The sequence below is a fragment of the Mytilus californianus genome, unplaced genomic scaffold (genome assembly GCF_021869535.1).
Source record: "Mytilus californianus isolate M0D057914Y unplaced genomic scaffold, xbMytCali1.0.p SCAF_9, whole genome shotgun sequence".
NCBI lineage: Eukaryota > Metazoa > Mollusca > Bivalvia > Mytilida > Mytilidae > Mytilus > Mytilus californianus.
This window is the reverse complement of record NW_026262745.1, coordinates 43,895,250-43,921,830: the sequence shown is the minus strand read 5'-3', so window position 1 is coordinate 43,921,830 and position 26,581 is coordinate 43,895,250. Positions and strand designations below refer to the sequence as shown.

Sequence of the window (26,581 nt, the reverse complement as noted above, 5' to 3'; positions counted from 1 at the left end):
CTTTAATTTATCAGGCATCTGAATATTATCTGTGTTTACAAAATAAGACATATTCGAACTTATTTCTAATACAATTGAGAATGGAAATGGGGAATGTGTCAAAGAGACAACAACATGAACAAAGAGCATATATAAAGTATATATAATAAGTATGTTACCGAAATTTCTAGCAAGAAGCCTAATTCTAGGCACATCACGATTTACTCGCATAGGAATTTGCGAATAAACATTTGTAAAATTATGTAGTAAAACAGATGAAATCGTACTATATTTTCAAAAACAAAAATGGACAAATTGAATGTAATCATTTTCGTTTCAAATATGTAAAATAGCAAATAATATCCAAAAAATAAACGGTAAAACTCGCTATACCAACTTATACTATACGATTGCCTAGTACGTATATATAAAGGTACAAACCCTGTGTGTCCGTTGTACCGATGTATATCATTTGTTCATTTATATATATAAAATAGACATATAAATTGTAACCAATTGGTAGCCGAGAGGTTTCGTCGATATGTTGATGTCAATCACACATAACAGATTTCAAGGACGGGTTCGATTCCCAGTGAAGGCATATAAAAATTACAAAAATTAAAGGTAAGATTTTAAATTAATTCCATTAGTGAACAGAAATCAGTAAATTAGCTAATTCAAACTTAATGAAATTAGTCACACAAAGGAAACAATTGAATATAATTTGGTGAATCAATTTCAGCGACAGATTTAGAAAGCGTTGATTCTAGAAAAAGAATCCACGGTAAATAAATAGGCTGACGTCACGACAAAGGTTTAATTAATATTAAGTTATAGTTAACCACGTGAAAAAATTAGTAATATTATACCACGTAAACAAGTTAGTTGCTCAACTATTTCTAAATGAATTACGTCCATAATGTGTCTTGCAGGAATAGACACGAGTATATTTGAAGCACACAGTACACGATTTCCATCTACTTCGAAATCAAAGCAAAATAATGTGCCTGTTAGTGATAGTTTGCCTAAAGCGGGTTGGTAAAGTTCTATAACCGCTGGGAGAATTTTATAACAAGACAGTAAATACAAGTGATGTTTTTGCAGAAAAGGTGTTTCAAATTCTACTGTATTGAATGTTTGATTTATTATTTTGTATTTTAATCAGAATGAACTAATGATCTTTGAATGCTACATAATGCATATCACTGAATCTAGTTGTTGCATAATTTTCAAAGTGTATCTGTTGATCATATGCAACACTGGTATTCATTGTTACCGTCAAAGGGAAAACATTGAAAAGCACACAAAAAAAGCCCCCCAAAAATGCTGTAGTTTTGAAGTCTCATCTAATACCGGAAGTGTTATGACGTTATAGAATTATCAAATTCAACGATACTTTTCTTGGTTAAGTTGATTTTAAGTTGTGATTCTATGACGACATAGAATAACACCACAGGTGTTAGATGCCACCTCCCATCATCCCATCAGCTCTTACTTTAGTGCTTGGTACATCTTTATATTTTGTGATGGGTAGATGAACTGTACAAACAGTTTTAGTTTTCACTATAAACACTGAGGTTGAAGTTGTGTAATACTATCTCATCTAACACATTCAGTGTTAATAGTCTTCATAGAATCACACATTTACATCAACTTAACCGAGGTAAGTATCATTAAATTTGGTTTTTACAAGCATGGGCTGTTATAATGCATGTACTATAATAGGTATCGGAATTGGACAGACCGGAGTCTACACAGGAACATCCTTTGATCATTTGATATTTTCAAAGTAAACATTTTAAAAGTATAATGCATATTAGAGATAAAAAGAGAGAGAAAAGAGTAATACCCATTTTTCTTTCATCACTGTCACTGCTGTTACTGTCTTCTATACTGTTTCGGTTTTGAAATCTATTGTGACGACTATAAGCACCAATAGAAGCCATGTCATCACTGACAACCTAAAATGATTTTATATACAATTGTATGATTGTTAATTTTTCAATTCATCATTCGAAGCGCTTCATTCTAAAATGTGCAGACGAGCAATACTTTTACAACCCTATACAATGAAAAGAAGAAGCTTTTTTTGTGCTACAACCATAAAATCTGAAGCTATAGCAAGCTTGCTATTCGTTTGTTATCCTTGGCATTGCTGTCAGAAGAAATCTTCAATTCAGACAAGAACAGTTTCGATATCACGTTTAAAACAAACAAATATGCAAAAATTCAAGATCTTGCATATATTCATTAAAAAAAAATGACTATATTTTTAAGAATATGTCATACGAATATCTAAACATTATTTAATTATACAAATTTTTATGTTGAAAAAATAAAAATTTTATCAGGTAATTGAGTGAAATAAAGATGCCGATATATTATACCTCGAGTGCATTCATAAATTAAATGAGAACAAATTTAAAATAGTTTGACTGAATATTAATAAATGTTTTATTTTTTTTTCCTCCTTTATGAGGATGCAATTTCAGTGACACCGTTGAAGTGCAATGAACAGAATATCTTTTCAGAAAAGTCATAAACTTGAGCTTTTAACAACATTTTTCTTTAACACAAATTCATTTATCTGTTATAATTATAGTCTTTGATAATACTTTAAACGTTTTGTTTCATGTCATTCTAGCCGACAGGTTATAATGAACCTCTAGCAATCAATGCATAAAAAATGTATGTGAATTCAATGTTGAATCTGAGTCTACCATCATTTGGAAATAGGATAAGAATTATGAAACAAAGAAATAAGATACTAATATTCAAGGACAAATTAAAAATTATAGTTCGAAAAAATACAAAACTTTGGCAAATAAAAAAAGAAAACCGACGAAAAGACAAATACAAAACGCTTCTTAGACAACTTAAGACTGAGTAACTAGATGTTGACTGTGAACTTTTTATAAGCCGTAGTACTCGAAATTTAAGGTAATACCTTACCTGTACTAGATGACAAAACTAGACTGTTCAGTGTTTATTAGTTAATATATATCTTCCGCATACTTTTACAAGTTTTCATTTATTTGCGCATGTCCGTTAATAAAAATTAAACTTTGTAATTGATATTCAAAAAGTATTTAAAGAATTCACAAATGACTTGATTATGTTTCAACCTCTACATCACACAAGGTTTTTTTTTGCTGATACATAAAAACAAATATGTATTAAAAACTCCGTTGAGTGTTTATCTAGTTTGATAGAAAAACAAAGGATATATGGGGTTTACACAAAATGAGTTCAAGCACAGCAAAAAAAAAAAGCAAAGGGACTGCTATTTTATTGCTGCTAATCATCTCAAAGTCACTGTGAGGCCTTCAACACGGAACAAAAAAGAAAACCTTTCACCTCACTGTAAGTTTAAGACAGCCCCTAGCACCAGTTTGAGCGGATTTTTTAGTAAAATGATTCGGATAGACTTTGTTAGATATAACAACACCAAATCGGGTCCGGTCAAAAGAGTATATACTGGAAAGTAGTACACATGTGATGACCGCTACCACTGGCTGCCTAAATGATACCCGATGAAATGACCTTGTTCTCAGGCAACAAATAAAATATGATACATTCTGTATGTGCCTGTCTCAAGTCATCAGTATGTAATTCAGAGATTGTCGTTTGTTGCTGTATATCATATCTGTTTTTCGTTTATTGCTTTGTAAATACATCAGATCTTAATTTTTCTCGACTGAAGTATTTTACATTTGTCTTGAGGGTCCTTTGAGAGCTTGCTAAGCGGTAAGGGTTTTGCTCATTGTTGAAAGCCGCAAGTTGTCTTAAAGGTTCAGACTTCGAGTCACGAAATTTCTGGTGAAGAGTTGTGTCATTGGATACCTTTGTGGCGTGCGTTTGTGTGTGGCAATCAACATCTTATAATTATCTTTATATTGTTCATTATTTTCTAAAAGCTTGCCTAACTAACTCAACTGTTGCTACAGAAGTATTGATCCATAATGACAACTGTTACAATGTTTAGGTCTTCTATCTTGTGCTCTTACAACCGTTAATGAAACAAGTTACAAATACACCCTTTTCGTGTTCATTAGTACCATAAACAACATATATGCACCATCCTATTTTATATAGTTCTAGAAAACTGTTTCATATCAAATCTATATATTTTTGAAATTCATATATGCAGTAGAACATCTTTATTAATAAGTAAACAAGTGTTCGTGTGTATTTCTAAAATTATTATTCTATACTGATATGGCTACATCAGTAATGACTACAAGCCGACCAGTCTTACTTCTTAATAATTCCAAAGATGACATGAGATATTAGGCTATTCCTTTAAGGTTCTTTTTACTAATATAGCTTTGCTTCTTAAATATTAATGCAGCCACGGCTTTCAATTTTTGGCCTAGAGTGTTCCATATGATGGTAAATCCACAATTGTCTTTAGGCGTATCAATTTGATAAACTGTCAATTAATTATTAGCAAGTTGTTGGCGGATAACCAGTGAAAATAAATAAAAGTCTGTTGATTCAAAATCCAATGATTCAAAGCCAAATGATTAACACGCGACCACCATCACTCTATGCAAGCACGCCGTCAAGAGACCACTGAGGCAATAAAGGAATGAAAGGTAAACTTTAGATTAACTCTACTAAATAAAGGCAACAGTAGTATACCGCTGTTCAATAGTCATAAATCGATTAAGCGAAAACAAATCCGGGTCACAAACCAAAACCAAGGGAAACACATCAACTATAAAAGGAAAACAGCGGAACAACAGAAAGACTGAACTGCAGCAAAAAAAAATATTTGATAACAACTGCCATATTCCTGAAATGGTACAAGACATTTTAAGTTAAAAATGGTGGTTGAACCTGGTTTTATGGCTAGCCAAACCTCCCGCTTATATAGCAATGTTAAAAATACCGCTAAAATTACAGGAATACAGTACAAATAAACGCAAGAACACTCAGGACAGAGAAATACATAAATAAACAATATAATAGTACATTACAACATGTAAACCACAGAATATCAACGGTCATCTCCCATGAAATTACGACAGTACACCAGAACACCACAATAGAATTAAGAACTATCCGTCACACAAATGTATCAGCGCCACAAAAAGTGACGTATTGTTTGTGGTGTTTATTTTATCACAGGTAAATTTCTAAAAATAGAATATAAAATTCGGATGAGTTTGTAATGGTTTTATTTTATGTATTTTCTAACCATGGCAAGAATATTAAAATGGAATTGTGTTTGAAATGGTGTAATTATTAAGATTTTTAACCTTGTCGATTTTCTTCTAAATCAAAACTGTGTGTAAACAAAAAAAATCCGTGCATATAGTTGCTTTAAACTAAAAATTATATAAATGAAATAGCTGATTAATTATCTTAACTTTACATACATATAGAAAATAAAAATAGAATACAAACCACATACGATAAGACATAACACAATATCCAACCAGACTTACAAAAAAAACATCATAACTAAATACATAAATGTTGCATGTATAAATACCGAGACACGTCGTATAGCAATGCGAACTCACGAAAAAAGCGCCACCTACAGTGAAAAGAGCGGAAGTTTGAAAAAATCATAGAACCAAAATATTGAAAATAGGTTAATTTAAACCTCGATTTTTGCTATAAACTTACTATTTCTACTATTATTCAACATCAAACAACACATTTTGAAGATGTGATGTGACATAAGCCAGTGGAGGATGAGAATTGGTTCATTTTGTCATCAAGTCGGTAGGAACAAAATCAAATATCCCGCCATGATGTTGAACCCTAATCGGATTACAAACTTAAAACTTTTCTTGAGAACAGCTTTGTGCATCAGTGCAATTTTGCTGCTTAGTGGGGATGTTGAACTAAATCCGTGCACTCCCCCAACAACCGATATTCGACCGAATACATGATTAATGTCAATGCCGCAATCAAAACTTTCATGGGTCAAGGGAGATAATGATTCAGTCAGTCGAACTCTTCAGGAAATAACTACCATATCAACAAATGTGCTCGCTTTGAAAACAGAGATGACCGGTGTTAATCAGAACATAGAAACTAAATGATAAGATAGACAGTATAATAAACATTTTACAAACAGAAAACAATAAACTTAAATCACGGGTGATGTCCCTAGAAAACCAGGTTGATAAAATTGAGGCCGGTTCGCGTAGGAACAACTTTTTATTTATGGGTGTCGATGATAAACCCAGTGATATTAACAGATCCAATGATGTAGACAATGTGCTCAAAGATATAGGTCATACATCGTCAACGCAAAAAGAGACATGGGTTTCTTAGATTCGGTACTAGAACTGGGAAAAGAATTTGCAGATAATGAACAAATTGAACATGTACAACGTGTCCCTGGCACAGAAAGTAAGCGCCCGATTATTGTGAAATTCGTAAGCTGTAGGGACAGAAACTTAGCTAAAAACGGCTAAAGATGTTCTAAAACAAAATATAACATATAGAGTAAACGAAGATTTTACACCAAATGTTCGAACAGCAAAGAAAAATTTAAGCCCATTCCTTCTTCGTGCAAGAGAAAATGGTAGCAAAGGTTCGATGCGTCATGATAAAATTTTGATCGATAGTAAGCTGTACACTTTTGATGAGGAAACTAAAGATCTACAAGAAGTCACTAGAAAATAAGGATGTGGTCAAGGCTCATGGTACTGTACATATGACAATTATTTTAAATGTAAACCTGGCTCTTCGGAGAACAAAATTAAAATTGTGTCATGGAACATTGAAAGTTTAAAAACTAAGTTATATCGTGACAGAAAGTCTATTGATGAGATAGTAGAAAATCATGATGTTATTAGTTTCAAGAAACATTTCAAAAAATGGGGGATGAATTTGTAAATACGTTTTGTGATTTTGATTGTTATGAAAGTATTCGTGTAAGCGAGCAATTTGTCTACCTCAAAGCTTCAGGTGGTGTATAAGTGTTGATTAGAAAAAATATTGTAACAAAATGTAAAGTAATACAAATCTTAAAACAATTTAAAGATATGGTTTTACTTAAATTTAATTGTGAAAACAAAACAATCATAATGGTATTTATTTATATACCCGCAAATAACTCTGTTTATAGCAATCAGAATACTTCAAATGGTATTGATATTCTGGATAGTCTTCAGTACATAATAAACAATGATCACGACTCAAAATCATATATTACGCAGTGTAAACGTAGCAATAGAGACAAAATTACAAATAATTTTGGCCGATCATTGATACAGCTGTCTTGTTCAAAGGATTTATATGTATTAAATGGGCGCAAACAAAGTGATAGAGATGGAGAATTTACTTATATGTGTTCAAGTGGTGCTAGTGTTATTGACTATATCATTTCTAGCTATAACATATTCAGATGGATATCACATTTTACTGTACTTCCTGTTGATTTGTCAAAACATTTACCAATTTCATGTTGCTTAAATATTCCAGTTACAGGACCTGTTGAAAATGGTGACGAATATTGTAATGAGAAACAGATACGATTCAAATGGAACAGTAACAAAACTCAATTGTGCAAAGATCTACTAGACAATCCAACTTCCTTAGCTTGTTTAAATGATATTTTAGAATTAATGGACAGCAATACAAATGATGCTGCTAATGCATTAATCTCTCACTTGCAAAATATTTGTACAGAAGCGGGTTTATTATTTTATAATAGACACAGTGTACGTGCTATTAAACAACAGGAATGGCTTGATTCAGAATGTGTGTCTATGAAAAGAAAAAAGTGTAAACTATTAAATGATTTTCGAGCAACTAGTGATACTGACATACTACAAGAATATGTTAAAACAAAACAAAACTTTCACAAGTTGTGTGATACTAAACAAAAACAACACAAAGATAATAAGAAAACTGAATTATGTAATGTTGCTTAAACTGGTGATTCTTGTAAATTTTGGAAATTGATAAAATCAGTTATAAGTAAATGTAATATACCTAGGTCAAATATTTCTAGTGAAGAATGGATAACTTATTTTTCTAATCTTTTGAACCCTGATGTATAAGATAAAGATGTAAATTTTTCTGAATTTGTAGACAATTTTGTACAGACTCATAATACTGAATGTGATTTATGTATTGAAGAATTTTTTCATATTTAGACAGTGAAATTACTTGTGAAGAAATTTTAAGTGAAATAAAAAAGCATAAAAATAATAAATCACCAGGTGAAGATGGTTTATCAGGGGAATTTTATAAATGTTTATCTTCAACATTACTGCCAGCATTATTAAAATTATTTAATAAAATATTTCAAACTGGTGATTTTCCAGAATGTTGGTCTACTGCTACATGTATTATTATAACATTGTTTAACAAAGGTGATAGAAATGAATGTGGTAACTATCGTGGTATATCACTTTCATGTGTTATAAGTAAAATTTGTATGGGTATTATTTGTAACAGATTAAAATTATGGTCAGATTTGAATGAGCATATAATAGAAAAACAAGCAGGTTTTCGCAGTGGTAATTCCACAATAGATAATATTTTCATTCTGTGTAGTATTATTATGAAATATTTATCAAAGAAAAAGGGTGTTCTGTATTGTGCATTCATTGATTTTAGCAAAGCCTTTGATGGCATCAATCGTTAAAAACTTGTTTATATATTGTTAAGTAAAAATTTACATGGTAGAATGATAAAGCTATTACAAAAGATTTATGGCAATGTCAAAGCAAAAGTAAAACTTTTACATGTAATTCTGGAGTGAGACAAGGTTGTTCTTTAAGTCCTTGGTTGTTTGCAATGTATATAAATGAACTTGCAACTGAGCATAGTGGTGGAAATGGCATCTTTATACATGAGAATTTTCATAACGTTATGATACTACACTTCGCAAACGATCTTGTGCTTATAGCTGATACACCAATTGATCTACAGAGGAGACGATTAAACAGTTTAGAAAAGTATTGTGAAAAGTGGAATATGACTATAAACATGGACAAATCAAATATTGTTGTATTTAAAAATGGAGGTCAATTGTCTAAAAACGAGAAGTGGTACTTCAAAAATGAACTTTTGAACGTTGTCAGTTATTAGTATTTAAGAACATATTTTTCCAATAGATTGAAATGGACTTGCTGTTGCAAAACATTACGAATACAGTGTAAAAAAGTTCTGAACATGATAAAACATTGTATGTGTAAACTTGGAACTAGAGATATAAATCTTGGATTTAAATTATTTGACTCTATGGTTGCTCCATTATTTTATTATGGTACAGAATTATGGGGTACAGATAAAGTGAAAGACATTGAAACTGTTCAAAACAAATGTTGTAAACGGTTACTAGGAATGGGTCAAAAGACTACAAATCATATAGCAAGAGGTGAATATAGCCGTCATGAACTATATGTAAATTATGTGTGTAAACCTATAAAATATTTTCTTCATTTACAATGCATGGATGATAGCAGACTACCAAAATTATGCTACCGTATGATATTTAAAATGAATGAACATGGACGTATAAATTGGTGTTCTAAAGGGCTAAGACTATTATTTTCAAATGGATTTTGTGTTGTATGGGAAAATCAAGGTGTGTGAGATACAAAACTGTTTATGAATTTATTCAAACAGAGACTTAAAGATGTAAATTTACAAACTTGGTCAGATTACATTGGTAACTCATCAAAATGTGCAAAGTTAAAGATTATATTTGTATAAATGAAAATATACAGAAACTGTCATATAATCTTAGATATGAATTTTTTTCAATTTCATGTTCAAACCATAAGCTTGCTATAGAACAATATAGACATGAAAATATACCAAGGGAAAATAGTTTGTGTAAAATTTGTAAAACAAATGAAATAGAAGATGTTCTCCATATTGTACTAGTTTGTCCAATTTTGGCTGATATAAGGAGCAATTTTTTACCACTATGGTGTTAAAGTAATTGTAACAAAGACACGTTAATAAGTCTTATTAAAACTAAAAATTTAAATACTTTGAAAAATCTTGCTATATTTTTGAAAAAAAAACTAAATGCTGTAGAGAGGACGTTTTGTCACTGTGACTTTATGAAAATGAATATACTTGGTAAATAAATTAATTTATTACAAATACTGGTCTATTAAAGATCATTAAAACATTTTGCAATTTATAAGATAAATTATATATAGATTCTTACATTGATACCAGTGGATTATCGGATTTATCCAATCGAGATAGTTAAATTATCAATTTTAAAGTCTGAGCCTTGGCGAGGACTTTAAAATTTATAATTTAACTATCGAGATTGGATAAATCCGATAATTCACGAGTAACTATGTAAGAATCTGTTTCTCTAATGATTAAAAAATACATTTTCATTTTTTGTTAAACCAAAACCCCCTCCGAGTGCCTTCCACATTTCACAAAGTTGTCAATTTCATTAACACCTGTAAGCATATTTTGAGCTGATAAAGGCTATGACCCTTAAATTCATCCAATCATCTTCTGAGATCACCGGCAACCACACGTTGATTAAATTTTTTTATACAATGAGTGCAGAAAGGTATAAATTGTCAAAGAATTAGAGAAATATATATATATCATGTATTTGTATAATATGTTTGTGTTGCATTGTTTAATATATGTTATTTTTAAACTGTAGTTGGCATTATAAATTGTGAATTTATAAATGTACCGTGGGCTGGAGGCCTGTTTTTGTACAATAAACTTGATTTGATTGATTGAATGCGAACTCAAACTCGGCAAAACAGTCATACTCGGGAAAAGGCCAAGTTCGGTACTTAGCAGACCAGACGACGTAGATGGTAAACAACAATCTAAGACGTGGTAAAAATGTCGTTAGTTAGTTTAGACACAGACACATCGTATAGATCAACCAATTTGTGATGGTGTCCATAAAATTTTCGGAGTGTCAGTTTTAATCTTTCCTCCTCATAACTCTGTGGGAGCAGTTTCTGCGTAAGGAGCACACTCCTGTATATGACTTCTATTAAACTATTATAAGGCTTATCAATAAAATACTACAATCTATACAAATAGCTGATAGCCAAACAAGACTAGTGGACACAGCATTTGTAATTATCAATACAACATTTAATTGATGTATAAACGAATTTAATAATTAGTGTATAATCATCTGAGTTCAATCGATAATTTTATCTGTCATCAACCACCTCGTTGGCCAGGAAAAAATCAGGCAAAACGAGTTAACTCGGTTAAACTGTATTTAAAATGCAGTCAAAGGACTATATTTTAGGTATACTGGAAAATGTCGGAAATTTGTGTCCAAAACAAAGTGTTCGAAAGGCCGTCTCAAGAGTTATCATAAATTTTGGACAGTATGTACGAATGCATATTAAGTTAGTATTCATGAAAAAAAATACCTTCGATTTACAAATCAATAGTATGTAAAATGATGCATGTACTTACATACTAACATGTAATTATAAATAGGATTTTCTCACTGTGTTGAAGACCCATTGTGGCCTTGGGCTGTTTTCTGCTCTTTGGTCGGGTTGTTGTCTCTTTGACACATTCCCCATTCCATTCTCAATTTTATTGAACTTTATTTCACTGTTGTCCAGTCGTATGTTTGGCTAGAAGTGACCAACAACGGAAAATATTCCCGCTTTATCTAAATATCATGTGAGATACAATTATGTCCTTGACATGACTATATTTTGCAATGTTTATTGAATATTCAATTTGTATCTTGATTTAAAAAACAATGATCTCGTCGACTTCTTTCTTTTGGGAATTGTAGTAATAGTCACATTAAATTGAAATTACCTTTTTGTTAGCCCATGAAACTTTAGATAAAGAGTAAAAAATACGTATATAAGGCAATGCCAAATTAATACCTCGTTCGTCGGAATCCCCGCGTGTTGTGAAAGGTCGACGAGAAAAAAGTACTTTTTTTTTAAAACCTACGTTTAGTACTGAGCCGCGCGCGTCCGTCTCTAAATTTATATAACATACATTTTAATCAGTTGTGCGTTTAAGTACTGCCATACAGACACGGAAATTGACATCTAAAATGATCTAGATCTATCATTCACAACATGTTTACAATACGTTTATGGCCAAATATACATATTAATATGAAATATATTCTAAACGTGAGACATGTCAAAGTTGAGTTTTTGTAGTTACAGTGGTAACGCAGGCAAAGACCTTACTGCCAAACACAGCAGTGTAATGTGATATGGACAATTCTTATACCGATTTTGTTTGAAGTGCTCCGTGCAACATTGCAAGACCACAAAGCACCGACGCCACCGAATTGAAAGATTCAAGTTATAACAATATAACATGCATAAGAATAAAAGAGAATCCCAAAGATGATGGTACATGCGTTGAAATGGAACCGCAATGAAACTATTTTTGTTTTACTTTTCAGAATAAAGATTAAAGGTTTTTTCCTTGAATCTTTTATTGATATTTGCTAGTATTATTACAAAGTTATCAAGCATGGAATTGACAAGAAAGATTTTTGTGGTAATTGAATATAACACTTCAATCTAACTTTACAATTTACAAAATCTTCTAAAAATGAGAATTTGTATGATTATCAACGAGACAAACTTCCACCAGAGACCTAATTTGTTGAGGTTTGCAACCAGTAAAGTTCACGGTATTGCCTTCAACACAGAGCAATATTCCTATATATACAAAAATTTGATTTCTATTAAATACTTACAAAGCAATGACTAAGTAGAATGTATTTTCCTTTTGTTTAATTAGTATATGGCATCTGGTGTGATGCATTTGAATATAAAGGAGTATCAATTGGTTGGAGCGAGACCACTCGCCCCGGAGACAACTCGGACCATCTACAAAAAAGAAAACTCGGAACGTCTATGAAGACAATTCGGACCGTATATAAGTCAACGCGGGTCGTTTATAATGCCAACTCAAATTAATTATAAAATTAGCATATAAATGATGTAATGTAAAAGACTGTGTCTGAAGAAAAGTCATACTGTCTATAATGCAAATAATAGAGGGAGAGTTTTGATGCCCATTTTGACTATACAAATGACGAAGCAGACAACTTGGACTGTCTATGAAGATACTTCTATATAGACATTTCAAGATCACAACTTATAGACTCTGGACAATTTATATTGACATGCATCTGTCTATTGTTGAAGATTGAATGAAGCTCCCTATATTTGTTAAGTAACAAATATGTCATTTACATAATACGGTAATAATAATTTGACGATTTTTTATATAACAAGTATGTCATTTACATAATATAGACGGTCCGATTTGACTTTAAAATAATAAAAAAAGAATTCAACAAATAAAAAAAAAAATCAACATAGACTTTTTTGCTTCAATAAAGTTTTATAATAGATTGATAAAGATAATTAGAAATTTGAATTCACATTAAACAAATTTGAATTTTTTTATTATGTTTTTGAAATTCAGCAACATGTAAATGATACTGTCTTGTAAAATATATCATTTAATGATTTATGAGTTTAAAAACTTATGAGTTTGAATGTCCCTTTGGGATCTTTCACCTCTCTTTTATAATCATTTAAATATATTAAATCTTCTTTTAATGCTATGTATGAGTTGTAATTATAGACGTTCCGAGCTGACTTATTAGTCGGTCCGATTTGACTCGAGCCAAGTTGTCCCGCATTCCAATTGGTGTGGTTTTTGGAGGACAGTCATTTATAAATTTTCAGCTTGTTGTATACACAAATATGTATAGTTGTATATAAAAGCTTTATACAGGCATATATGCTTTGCATTTATACATTTATTTGAAACAACATACCATCCTTTATGTGCCTGTCCCAAGTCAGGAGCCTGTAGTTCACTGGTTGTAGTTGGTTCATGTCTGTCAAATTTGTTTTTCGTAAATTTTTTTGTTATAAATTAGGCCGTTAGTTTACTCAATTGAATTGTTTCATATTTTTCATGTCAGGGCCTTTTATAGCCGACTATACGGTGTGGGTTTTTTCATTGTTGAACATGTTGAAGGCTGTACGGTTGCCTATAATTGAATATACCTTTCCTTTGAACTTTGGTGGATAGTTGTCTCATTGGCAATCATACCACATCTACTTATTTTTATAATGCATCAATTATAATTAACATCAAACATGGATTTCTACCTGTTCAAAGCTGTTGTACTATTTCATGTTCAGCAGGATCTTTATTTGAGCCGACTACACGAAGTTGTAGGTTTTGCTACTAGTTAACCATTTTTGTACTGGAAATGTGAAAACATTCAACAAAATGAACAAATTGAGAAGCAAAGTAGGGTAATATATTAAGAACTAGGATATGAGATATATAAAAACATGAAGCACCAACTCTGTGTAAATTTTTGATCGCTCGCTTGCATAAAATGCTTTTCATAGATTTAAATTTATTTTTTTAATATTTCAAAAATTATATCGCTCGCTAGTAAAACAATCTTTGCCTGCCAAAAATCAAACTTCGAAAAAAAAACTAAATAAACAAATTTCGCTCGCTCGCTACCCTTTTTCAAGGAAAGAGTCCGAAGAACTAAAAATTAATTTGGTGTGGCCTAATGAGTAATATTTGCAAAAAGAAAAATTAAAACGGAGCTATCTTAATACTTCTGTTGACATTTATATTTTGTGAGCCCTATTTTCCTATATTATTTAAAAAAGATTACGCTATACAAAAAGTCCTCAAAATTAGTATTCAGACAAAGCGTTAAATGGATGGTCACTCATCGAAAATATTATAATTGTTTTGAGGCTGTGAAGCTACTTACAAATTACCATACGTTTGGGAATCACAGTAACATCGACATTTTCCATTTAAACTTTGTAATTTGTAGATACTAAAATTATATTTGTGCACATATCATGCCTGTCATATTATACAATTTTAGACTTTTAATGAGGTTAAACATGGTTGTATCGACCGCATGAAAGATTTGGTGATGTGAGGGAATTTAAACTCTTTATTCTAGATGTGTATGAATACTCAAAACCTTTTCAAAATCGCACAGAATAATTTCAGTTATGAGTCTTAATCACAAATGTATGACATTTTGTCATCAGAAAAGGATGTAAACATTGACTAAAGTTTGACAATGTGTATAACAGGTATGGATATTTTCGGTTATTTCATTCAATGACAGGACAATATTAGAAAGCTGATGAAATTTGAGAAATTTCGAATATTGAAAACACCATGACGAAAGTCTTAAAAACACCTGAAAGATTTACTTGTATTTCTAATTTAGACATATACTTTTCCATGTAAGAAAAAAAAATGTGGGGAAACTGATCTAACTCTTATTATGTGTATGATTGGTATGGAATCCTGTTAGGACACCCTCGAACGACCCACAGTGACTATTTTGCGAAAACTAATAAAATAAAAATGAAAGAGTTCAATATCTTTTTTCTACACTTAGTCGTGTAGATTACATAATGTTGTTTTTTTGTCACTTTCAGAAGTTTGTTTTAAGATATCACTTTTCAGTCTACTCCTACACAACTGAACACACAAATACCAAAAATTTAATCATCAACTATTGTGGTTTTGTAATAGATAAGTCATTTGTCATTGTCGGACGCAGTGTTATCTTAATTTATGGTTTACTGCTGGTTCCCATGGAACCAAATAACTGAAAATCGTTATCTTCAATCATTATTTCATCACTCGTATCGCTAAACGTAGAAAATTTATATTTCAGTTTTTCATCCTGTTGCTTGTTACTTATAACAGTGAACCAGGAATCGTCTTGCGTTTCATTACCAACTGTCGTTACACAAATACCCAAACTGTTGCTTCTAAAATATGGTGATTTCCACACAATCGCAATGCGCCTTTGTTTGCTTTTTATAAGCCAAGAGACAATTCCACTTGATCCTGTCATGGTATAACCGTGCTTATGTACTATCTAAAAATGAAATAAAATATTAATATAAATAAGATCAATGTATCTTAATTGAAAGTTTTGTGGATTTTACACGACAGCATTTATCGATAACCATATTTTTTCATAAAAAAAAAATGAAACTGGACGAGAAATTATAAATTACACATTTCATTTATCGGTTACTAAAGAATATATTTTTTAGAAAAAAGTTACTTAAGATTTTAAAACTTACATCAGCACTTGGTTCTATGTGTACATGTCAAATCGCAAAAAGGCAAGCTGCATAACTAATTAACCAGATGAACTGATAATTTTTGCAAACTGAACAAAATTTAAATCATGAATATTTGTAGATCTACATATCTAAAATTAAAAACAGACTAACACAGAAAAAATGTTACACAGTTAGTATAACCGACAGGCATGGGAACAGCTTTTAATCTAGCAATTGCCGCATCGATGGGGTTTTGAGGGTAATCTTGTTTTTTAAGGTGTTCCTTCAATTGTTTTCGCCTTATTCCCAGTAGTGATGTATTGCTTACAATAATGTATTTACGTCTTGCAAGATTTAACAGAATGTTTCTTTAAGTATATGTTGGGTGGCATATTAATGAGTATCGGTTTCTTAAAGGTAAAAATCAGTTGTGATAGTTTCACCCTTTTCTATGATTAAAATATCCCAAACATAATTGTTTTTCATCAAAAACCATGATAAATTTTATGGATTCGTGTGGATTATTAGGAAGCATTTCCAGTTCTACTTAATGTACATTTGTATATGCTTAACTCTGCGTCAATTAAAATCTGAAAGATATCTTCAAGCTATCTCATAACTGTTACATATATTAGAACATTTGTGCCGTGGATCGCCTGGGATTTGGTAACAAACTTCATATTCACTGACTTGATTGTACACAGATGTAATCCAGCAGGAGTGAATGATCTGTCTACTAAGTAATTAAGTTTCAAGATTTTTTTAAACAAAAGAATGATTTGTTAGGAACCTTTCATAGGTTTTTTGAGGAAGCACCCTCGATTCTACAAAAATGAAAATAAAATATTTAAGGTAATGAGACAGAATTTCTAAAAAAGAAAACACTATATTTCTGGGGGAGGAGAAAGTGGAAGGGAAGGGGTGTTTTGGTGGAATTTTCATTTTTGCTTGTTGTAAGCCGGTTTATCACCAGTTCAGTAGTCATTGATGTATGTGTTTTTGTTTATTTAGTGTAGTTAATACTTAGAAATCTTCCAAATACTTAGGTTGTTGCCCCTAGGCATATTTGGCTTGATCCAGATTTGGCATACCGATGGGATACTCTTAGTTTTTATTCGTCTTTAAATTCCTTATAAGGTTTGCCTTCAAACTGTATTGATTGGAGTGCCATGTTGAGTTTGAAGACGAAAGGCAAGTCTGTTAAGTTTGTTAAATTATATTTGATTGGTTATTATCACTTTTGGCCTTGTCGCCCGCAAACCTAATCTACGATATTGCATACATTCCCTGGGACATATAATTGATAAAATGATCTGATGATACTGTCTGTCCGCCAATATGACAAATAAGGCAAAGATTAGAACATAGGAGAAAAGTTAAAGTATTGTTTTTTTTATCTTGAAAACCATTATATTTTTAAAAAATCTGACATGGCAGAATTGTTCAGAGTGTCAAAATTTACATGTAAGTACGTAACTAGCCGTTTTGACCAAAACTCTTATTACAAAGTATTGTTTTTGGGCTATAAACTGTTCATACATGTCAGATGATAGAAACCCCAATCATCTCCTTATAGAAGTGATTGCCCTTGAATCATGATATTTCCCCGTTTGTATGAATTTGGCAGAAAGTAAGTAGATAAAGAGAAACTATAAGAGTAGAAATCATCAATAGTGAAAGATCTACAGATATGTCAAATTATGTGACTAGGCTAAATTTTCAGAAAATTGGTTACCATGCGTGCCAACCCCTTAAATAAAATGGGTAGCGGAAGACAATCACCAAATCTATAACAACGTTGGTTTAATATCAGAAGAGCCGATAGAACGGCAAAAATGCGTTAACAGTTATATATTATAAACAATGTGACTTTTTGGTGATATTCCGTTTTAAAAATATTTTTTTATTAAAGTCCATTATTTTATTTCTTTTAAAAAGATACATAACTATATACTATTTCTTGCTGATCGAGCCCAGATAGTGTCCAGATCTTGCCAAATGCAAATCGTTGGTTTAGGAATATCTGGTCGCTGTCTGATCTAAGTCGGAACACTTTTGAAAGACCCGGCGGTTTTTGTTTTACTATGTGAAAGATCTAGATACAATCGGACCAGAATCGGATTGAAAACAGGATAATCGTGACGCTTTCTGAACAATATGTGATTGTTGTCGTAATTAGATAAATGTGTTTACTTATTTCATGCCAGGAATCATATGATCTTGTGCCGACTGTACCTCGTGAAAGATACAAATTGAATCACAATCGGATATAAAACTGCAAAATCGGGGAGAATTCGGCTGCAAACGGTTGAATCGGGACGCTTTATGAACAATTTCTGATATTTGTCGTGACTGAATAAAGGTTTTATAAATCTTAACAAAACAAGCCACGAAACTTAGGATCATGGTCAGACTTTTATTTTTTTAATCGGGAATGGTCCTATCAGGGACGGCAGCAAAAGTCCTGAATGTAAGACTGGGGCTTGAGTTTTTGAATATTTTTCTGACGTAAAACAATGAGAAGCATGCATGGCCTGACTTATCATAACATCATTTGTGATATGGCAGATAATAGTTTTGTACTTGAAATTGCAATTACGATAATAGATCAGCGAAAAAGTACATGATCAATATTTACCATTGCCTCTTTATGTCCAGGTCTTACTGAACCCGCTGGCGTTGATATGTATCCTGAATATGTCTTCGTTTTTGGTTCGGTCAGATGATACTTTGTCCAGTTTGTGATTTCAATACCAACAACAATACCATAATTTTTATTTGTCATTAATGTAGACAAGTTTTTTCCATGCAAAGAACTGCCGAGTCGTGTTGAATCGCTCATGGACTTCATCTTGTGTGAATTCCACGTGACTCGACCCTTACTTGTGTGTTCATTAGAGTTGTTTCCTGTATGGGAGTGAAAGAAACAATGCTTGTGAATTTTGAACAAATCATTTTATACAAAACGTTTAAAAACTTTAATTATATGGGGCGTGTAGAGTTTGTGATTGCTCACTGAAAGTTCATTGATTTTCATATCAAGGCAAAGATCAGCCAGTTGGTATACAAGATTGCAACCTTCTCTTGTGAAGACACATTAGCTACAAAACTATTTTACACAAATAAACATTTATACCCCCCCCCCCCCCCCCACAAAAAAAAAAACAAAAAAAAACCTGTCTTTTAAAGTGTCCTATCCTGTTTTTTTTTTGGTTTTTTTTGTGAACAGAGGAACGTATATTGACCTCAATATGCTTAATATACTTTTATAAAGTTTTTATTAAGAGGATACTTACTTTTGTCACCAGTTTTTGCAAATACGGGAGACAGAAAGGGAGAGATATGTATATTTACCCATATTTGTTTCATCACAATTACTGCTTTTAATGTCTGCCATACTGTCTTGATTATTGAATCTATTCTGACGACTATAAGAACTCATAGATGCTTTTCCACCATTGACAACCTACAAATTTTGTATATTTATTGATTACCAAATTTATCATCCAAAGCGCATCATGCTTTTAGTCTTAGATGCATGATTTTATTTTATTAGTTGGTATTGGCTTTGAACTGGCTGTCAGTAACTGCAAGTACTCTCTGATCTGTACTTAGTGTCTTTTTGTTGTGGGGATATAGAAGTTCCCTGCCACGTCCACTCTGTGTTCTGTTAGATGTATTTCTGCTTTATTTCGCAGGTTAGGGGAGGGTTGTCTCGCCTTCAGACTAGTTTAACTCCGCCACATTCTGTATGTGCCTGTCCCAAGTCAGGAGCCTATAATTCAGTGGTTGTTGTTTTATGCTGTATATCATATTTGTTTTTCGTTCATTATTTTTTACATTAATTAGGCCGTTAGTTTTCTCGGTGAATTGTTTTACATTTTTCATTTCGGGGCCTTTAATTGCTTACTATGCGTGATGGGTTTTACTCATTGTTGAAGGCCGTACGGTGACCTATAGTTGTTAATATCTGTGTCATTTGGTCTCTTGTGGAGAGTTGTCTCATAGGCAATCATACAACATCTTCTCATTTTTATATTAAATTATGTGTACGACCAACTATTTTTCAACCTTTCAATTCTGATATTTAACCCTGAAATAACAAGTTACATCAACCTAATAATGTATTTTCCTATGCACTCCTTTCACTTTGTTATAAGAAGCACTTGTAGTCAAAAATGTTGTATTCTATTTGAAAATAAAATATAATTCGGGTACGCCTTTCGTTTATTGTCTGCAAATCAAAGTTACAACAGATACAGATTCTTAGGAAAAATACATTTAATGTTATCATTAGAATGTGACGGCGGATCTAAAATAATCGACCATATTTTATCATGTGACATATATTCATTTCTTTATCATATTTATGACTATGTTCGACTATTTCGAATATGCGTAAGATAGTACAAGATAGATAATTTTTTAATCACCTTTGTTCGGATAACACAAGATATTATTTGCAATACAATGATTATAAATTGATTGCTTATATTCAAGAGGCAATTATTTATGCATACTCAGGACGAGAAACTATTAACAATTTATATAAAAGGTAAGTCCGTTACAAGGCGGAAAATTTGGACTGCATTTGAAAAACATTGGTATGTTGGATCGGTGAAGAAATATGTCTGTGCAACAGGTCAAATTGAGAATCCATCAAACAGTTGCTGCAAGGGTTCTTAAACGTGCATAATCTGATGTACAGTAGTTGTCGTCTGTTTATGTAGTTCATACGTGTTTCTCGTTTCTCGTTTTTATATAGATTAGACCGTTGGTTTTCCCGTTTGAACGGTTTTACACTAGTAATATTTGGGGCCCTTTATAGCTTGCTGTTCGGTGTGAGGCAATGCTCCGTGTTGAAGGCCGTACCTTGACCTATAATGGTTTACTTTTATAAATTGTTACTTGGATGGAGAGTTGTCTCATTGGCACTTATACCACATCTTCCTATATCTAAAAAAAGTGACACCCTCTCTATACGAGGCATTGGATTGAACGTTGTAATTCTGATCGGACCTATCTGCGAATTAATACATCATACACAGTCAAACAAACGCCCGAATTTGGCAAGAATTTTACTGCTGGTCGGAAGACGACAAAATTTACAATTCCTACACCCAAGTCATGCTTGGGTTAGATTGGTGTATGACCATGATTGTACTATACTTTAAACATTTTGATAACGGAAAAGGAGCAACTGGGTATAAATATATTATCAAATTATTTTTTTTGCCAATCAATATTCCAGAAACTGGTACTTAAAGAATCTTCACCGAGCTCGTTCAGGACAGTGATTTAGATAGAATGATATGTTGTTGTTCCCAAACGGTTGACAGGTCAGTTTTTTGTTGATTTTGATTTCATGTGACTCCGTCAAGCATTTTAACAATTACGTGAAATTTAAACTCATTCAACTTAACAGTTTGACTTTCCTGTAATCATGAACACACACGCTATCACTACGACAGATACAAAAGAATCTGTGTTTAAGATTGCCGTTGTAACAATTATTTTTTGCTATCGTGTACAACAAATTTGTGTCTACTGTACCAATTGCCTTTTCAATATTGTAGCAATGGGTCTAGCAATCGTGTATAGCAAATTTGTTTCTGCTGTACCAATTGGCCTTTCAATACTGTAGCAATTGATCTAGCAATCGTGTACGGCAAATTTGTTTCTTCTGACTCCCAAGGGTGACTAGGGAATAGAAATAAGTACGAAGACATGTCCTGTCAGAATGGGAACGTTAAATCCGATGCCTTGTGTAGAGAGAGTGCTGCCACGCTCTGCACGTTAAAAACCCTTGTAACAACTCTTTGAGGGGTCCGTAGGTGGCCGGTTGCAAGGCAAAATATCTGTTCCTATCAAATTTACCCTTATTTTCCAGTGGCAGTTTAAATTTCCCCGACCTTCCTCCCGGAAGTCCTCTGTTACAGGACCTACCTATTGTATCTATTATTTATTTGATTTGATCATTTATGAAATATTTGCCACTGGACGTTTAGCAACCAACACTCTATCAACAATCAATTACTGCTGAGTCAATTGTCTTTTCAATACTGTAGCAATGGATTTTGCAATCGTGTACATGTGATTTTGATCTGTGAACCTATTGCATTTGTAGTTCCGATAACCGGAAATAGGATGTGATAATTATAAATAAATTAAAAGGAAATTTGTAGTTTAAGTCAATGAGACAGCAACACTTCCATTTCTAATTCAAACGTCGTTGGTACTGAGTGCCAATAGAAAGGCAACAACCGAGTGTATTTTCTATTTAACCCAATTCTAAACCCATGCAGAGATCCCTAGAAGTTGACCAATCGTTTGAGAGTATTAACATTACTGTGAGTTTTCCGTTTTTAAAATCCTCACCTTCACAAATTGCACATTTTCAATAATAAAATTGCACATTAAATGTCACCCATAATGAATCAGTCTATCAAGAGTTATCAAAAAGTAATACAGTTTTACAATTACCATTTGCATTCATTTCTGCAATTCGTTTCGTTACATGTTCATTCATAGTTGAAAATTTAGTTGAACGGTGTTTGACAAATGAATCTTTAATTCAGGCAAAAAAGTTTAATATCACGTATAGAATATACAGAAAATTTGATTTCTTCTTTCGATTGTATATGAAAAAGACGAAAGTTTTAACAGGTTATCATAAAATTATCTGATAACTATTTAACTTTAATATATATAAAAAATACAATAAAGTATTTAATTAGTGAAAAAAATATGCTCATATTTTTTACCCTCAGTTCATTCATAAAAAAGAACAATTTTGATAAAGCATGATCAGAACCGAACAGATGAACACAACATTAGATAAGACAATACTTATAATATTTATACTTTTTGAGTCATCAAGTGCAAATAAATCGAAAAGATCGTAACTGGACTTTTTACGGTAGTATAGGGCTCTTAATTTTCTGTTTAAAGCCCCATTTTAGCCTTAATCTGTTAATGACAATTTTAAAGATTTAGTCCATGCCAGCGCTTAAAACTTTTCCAAAACACTATTGTTGCACTGGTTCTTCTGTACTCAAAAAAAACTAACGCCCTTTGTATGAATATGTAGCAAAACATGCAGAGAAAAATACTACAGTGAATTACAATTTGCTCTAGACATGTTAGAGTCGGCCAACAAATAGAGATGGAGGATACCAAAGGGAAAATACAAAAATCATAAGTCGCAGAAAAAGGTCAATACAGTGGCAAATATAAAAAAAATAGACAAACAACAGTTTATAATGCACTACAAAGAAATCTATAGACTGATCAGCACGATTTTTAATGCGAACTGTTTTTACACCCCAGTTCTATTGTTATACTTCATAGTTTCTATTTCTGAAACAAGTGTGAATTGAATAGATCTATTGTTACGAAAAACAATGGATTTTGACCACAGGGTGTGACGAGCGGGGTTTCTGGAAACCCCTGCTTCTACATCCCGCAAACAAAGTCCATTGTTATTCGTAACCATAGAAATTGATTATGAACATAAGAAATTACTAATAGTGTTCACTTCAAATTGTTTCATGATGTTAAAAAAAACACATTTTAGGAAATTCCAATAAGCATCTATATGGAATACAAAAATAATCCTTCAAATACTTTTTTGCTTGAAGGTAATTTTTTTTTATCCCAGTCATATGGTCTCTATTCTAAAGCATTGATCTTTAAAAAAAGAATTGGGATTCTAGCTCCCGGACCCCCCTCCCCCGGTTAGTTTAAACATATTTTATTTGCTAAATATCAGCAAAATGGATGAGACACAAGTAAATCATACTTATGAAGTCTTCTCCATATTACAATACACGTATATATACAATAATAACATTATGAGCATGCATGTAAAGCTAACAAATTCATTAAATATTATACGAACTATAAATAAAAAGAAAAAAAGAACAAGAAGAATGGAAAAGGAGGAAAAGAAAAAGAAGCAAATTATATTTTCTGTGATGTTGACTTAGGTTTGATGGTGACGATCATCCGTGCCGGTAGCAATAATATTTTATGAAGGTACTAGAAAGGTTACCCAGTGGCCGATCCGGGGTTGGGGGTTCCGCGGGTTGGACCCGACTTTTATTTAAAAGATCAATGCATTTGAATGGTTGGGCCCCCCTTTCTCTTGAGTTGGGAACCCCCGGCTGGATCAACCCCTGATTGCCCCCCCCAAAAAGGGGAGTTCCTCAATATTAAATATTGTATGTTGAGCGTGTCTGGTAGTCGGGTTTCTAATGCAGACACACCTATTCCTTAGTATGTTCGAATATGAATCGGTTTGTTTATTCTCGAGATGAGGGGGGGGGGGGGAGATTTTGTTTTTGATAAAATCATAAGATATAAAATACAGTTATGATTACCTTTATTAGACTGATACAGGTAAGTACTTTGGGTTATAATATTGCCTTTATCTTTAGTCTCTTTTACCAAATCCAACGCTTGCCACAGAATGTCGTCCGTCTTATACCCGTCCATATTGACAACTGTATACCAGGAGCATGATGTAACTTTTTGTTTGTAATAAGAATACACGAAACAGTCAACCTTGACCTGCTGATCCATATTAGCACATGGATTTAACGGGAATATGCAAAACAACTTTGACATTTGTAAAATATACTCACTTGTCAAAGTTTGAACAAAGATAGCCAAAGAAAGGTTACTAGTGGGGTTTCATGTAATAAAAAAATATTCTTATAAATCATGGTTTGATATTATCAATAAATATGCTATCGTTTTTTTTTTTTTCATTTAATAATCAATGTTAACAAATATAGGGTTTAGAATGGGGTGTAAGTTAGTTATACACCTCGGGATACGGTGTGTCTGGATAAGAAACCCCTCCGGCCTCCAGCCGACGTGGTTTCTTATCCAGACACACCTATCCCTCGGTGTATAACTATTACATAAATACTTTTAACAAAAACTATGAAAACACCTTACCTGTGCCATGTGACGGAACTATCCTTAGTGTTTGTAGATAAAGATACAACATATGTTCCACATACAACTTATCATATTTTTGCGCATGTTTGTTTATAAAAAATGAACTTTGTACTATGATATCTTAAAGTATTTGAAGAATTCATAACATTCTGAAAACTTTATCTTTTAACCTAAATATAAAAGGTGGGCCTTTTGCGCTTAAACAAATATTTATGAAAAAATATCAGTAAGGTTAAGCCAGCTATAAAATCAGGCTGAACCCACCATTTTCATCGGAAAATTACTGTACCTAATCAGGAATATGAGAGCTGTTTACCAATCGTTCCGTTGATTGATATAATCATGCGTTTATTTTTTTCAGTTTTTTTTAGACTTCCTTCTTTTTTAATTCACCTTGGAATTCAGTAATTTTGTTATTACATTTTTTAATTTAATATAGTTTAATGGCTGCTGGTTTCGTAATCATGCCCGATAAAATAACATTGCTCTCATGGTATAAAGCGATGAGAAATTTTGTCTTTATTTTGTAATAGCTTGTTTCACTACTTCACCTTTTGCCACAGTAGTATTGAGTCGACTATAAAACATAAAAGTTAATCTGATCAGTTATTTTGTGCTATACAAACTTTAATGGCACTGGTCATTAACCACTATGACAAAGCTTTTGTTAATAGCGTTATTAACTACATGTATGTCTTGATCGTAAAAAAATCATGTTAGATCTTAGAAATGCTAATTTCCTTTAAAGATTTATCCAAGTTGTGTTCCATTGTCAGTTATGATTTCTCTACTCTGTAAAAGACATTTTCCTACTTTTTTTGGATAATTTTTGATAAGATGCATCCATACACAATAATGACCATTTTAATTGACTTTATATTTTCATTGTTTACATTTAGATGTGTATTGATTTTTAGATATTCTGTTAATCTTTATGGAAGTGGTATGTTGAATCTTAATGTTGTGAAAATTTGAAGAAAAAGCGTATGTTAAAATGTTTCAGTACAAGAAGATTTTCACAAATTTAGTCATGAGAGATGTCTTTGTGACGTTATCCATTTAGTTTTAACTGAGGCTTTACATAATTGGGCCAAATTTTTGACAGTTTTCTGAAAAATTAACGATGGCGCCACCTCTAATGCACAAATATATTTGCTGAAGTATTTTTTATATACCATATTCTATACTTTGCAACCAAAATGTCAATGACTGAGGGGTTGTGCCACATTTGAAATAATGAAAAAAAGTGTGAAAAAGAAGACAAACTTCTAGAAAAATGGACTAAAACGAAATCTATTTCAATTTCAGGCTAATATATTTACAATATATGAAGAGGATATACATTTTATTTATTACATGCACACTTTCAAAAGTAATCCATTTAACAATACATACACACTTGATTTATTTTAACAATTAAAGATAAAAAACATCTTTAATTTTTGTGTGCTATATTTGTTTAATTCAGAGGGTCAAAATGATACACTTTATATATAACAACACCTGCACATTGTAATCTGTAAAGCAAACGCATATCATACGACATAATAGAA

At 32.1% G+C, this 26,581-nt stretch overlaps 3 protein-coding genes across 5 annotated transcripts in view; 1 reads left to right on the top strand and 2 right to left on the bottom strand.

The window, feature by feature from the left end:
* Positions 1 to 26,581, bottom strand: part of LOC127714279 (tereporin-Ca1-like) — a 398,353-nt gene that overhangs the window by 8,120 nt on the left and 363,652 nt on the right. The window contains exons 1-2 of one of the 3 annotated variants that reach the window (XM_052220341.1): positions 2,932 to 3,010; positions 1,829 to 1,940 (exon numbers count right to left, since the gene is read on the bottom strand). The exons of the other annotated variants lie outside the window; for them this stretch is intronic. Coding sequence (XP_052076301.1) covers positions 1,829 to 1,925 — 97 coding nt within the window. The 5' untranslated portion in view covers positions 1,926 to 1,940; positions 2,932 to 3,010. Of the gene's footprint in view, positions 1 to 1,828; positions 1,941 to 2,931; positions 3,011 to 26,581 lie in introns of those variants that run through there. 3 annotated transcript variants of the gene reach the window in all.
* The window catches only part of LOC127714274 (tereporin-Ca1-like), a 470,404-nt gene that overhangs the window by 310,402 nt on the left and 133,421 nt on the right, over positions 1 to 26,581 (top strand). The gene's annotated exons all lie outside the window — the stretch shown is intronic.
* Positions 13,763 to 25,098, bottom strand: LOC127714281 (tereporin-Ca1-like). The gene is made up of 4 exons (XM_052220346.1): positions 25,026 to 25,098; positions 19,416 to 19,527; positions 18,700 to 18,968; positions 13,763 to 15,868 (listed from the first exon to the last, which is right to left on the bottom strand). Exons 1-4 carry the CDS (start codon positions 25,032 to 25,034, stop codon positions 15,557 to 15,559), a joined length of 702 nt encoding a protein of 233 aa, XP_052076306.1. The 5' UTR covers positions 25,035 to 25,098; the 3' UTR covers positions 13,763 to 15,556.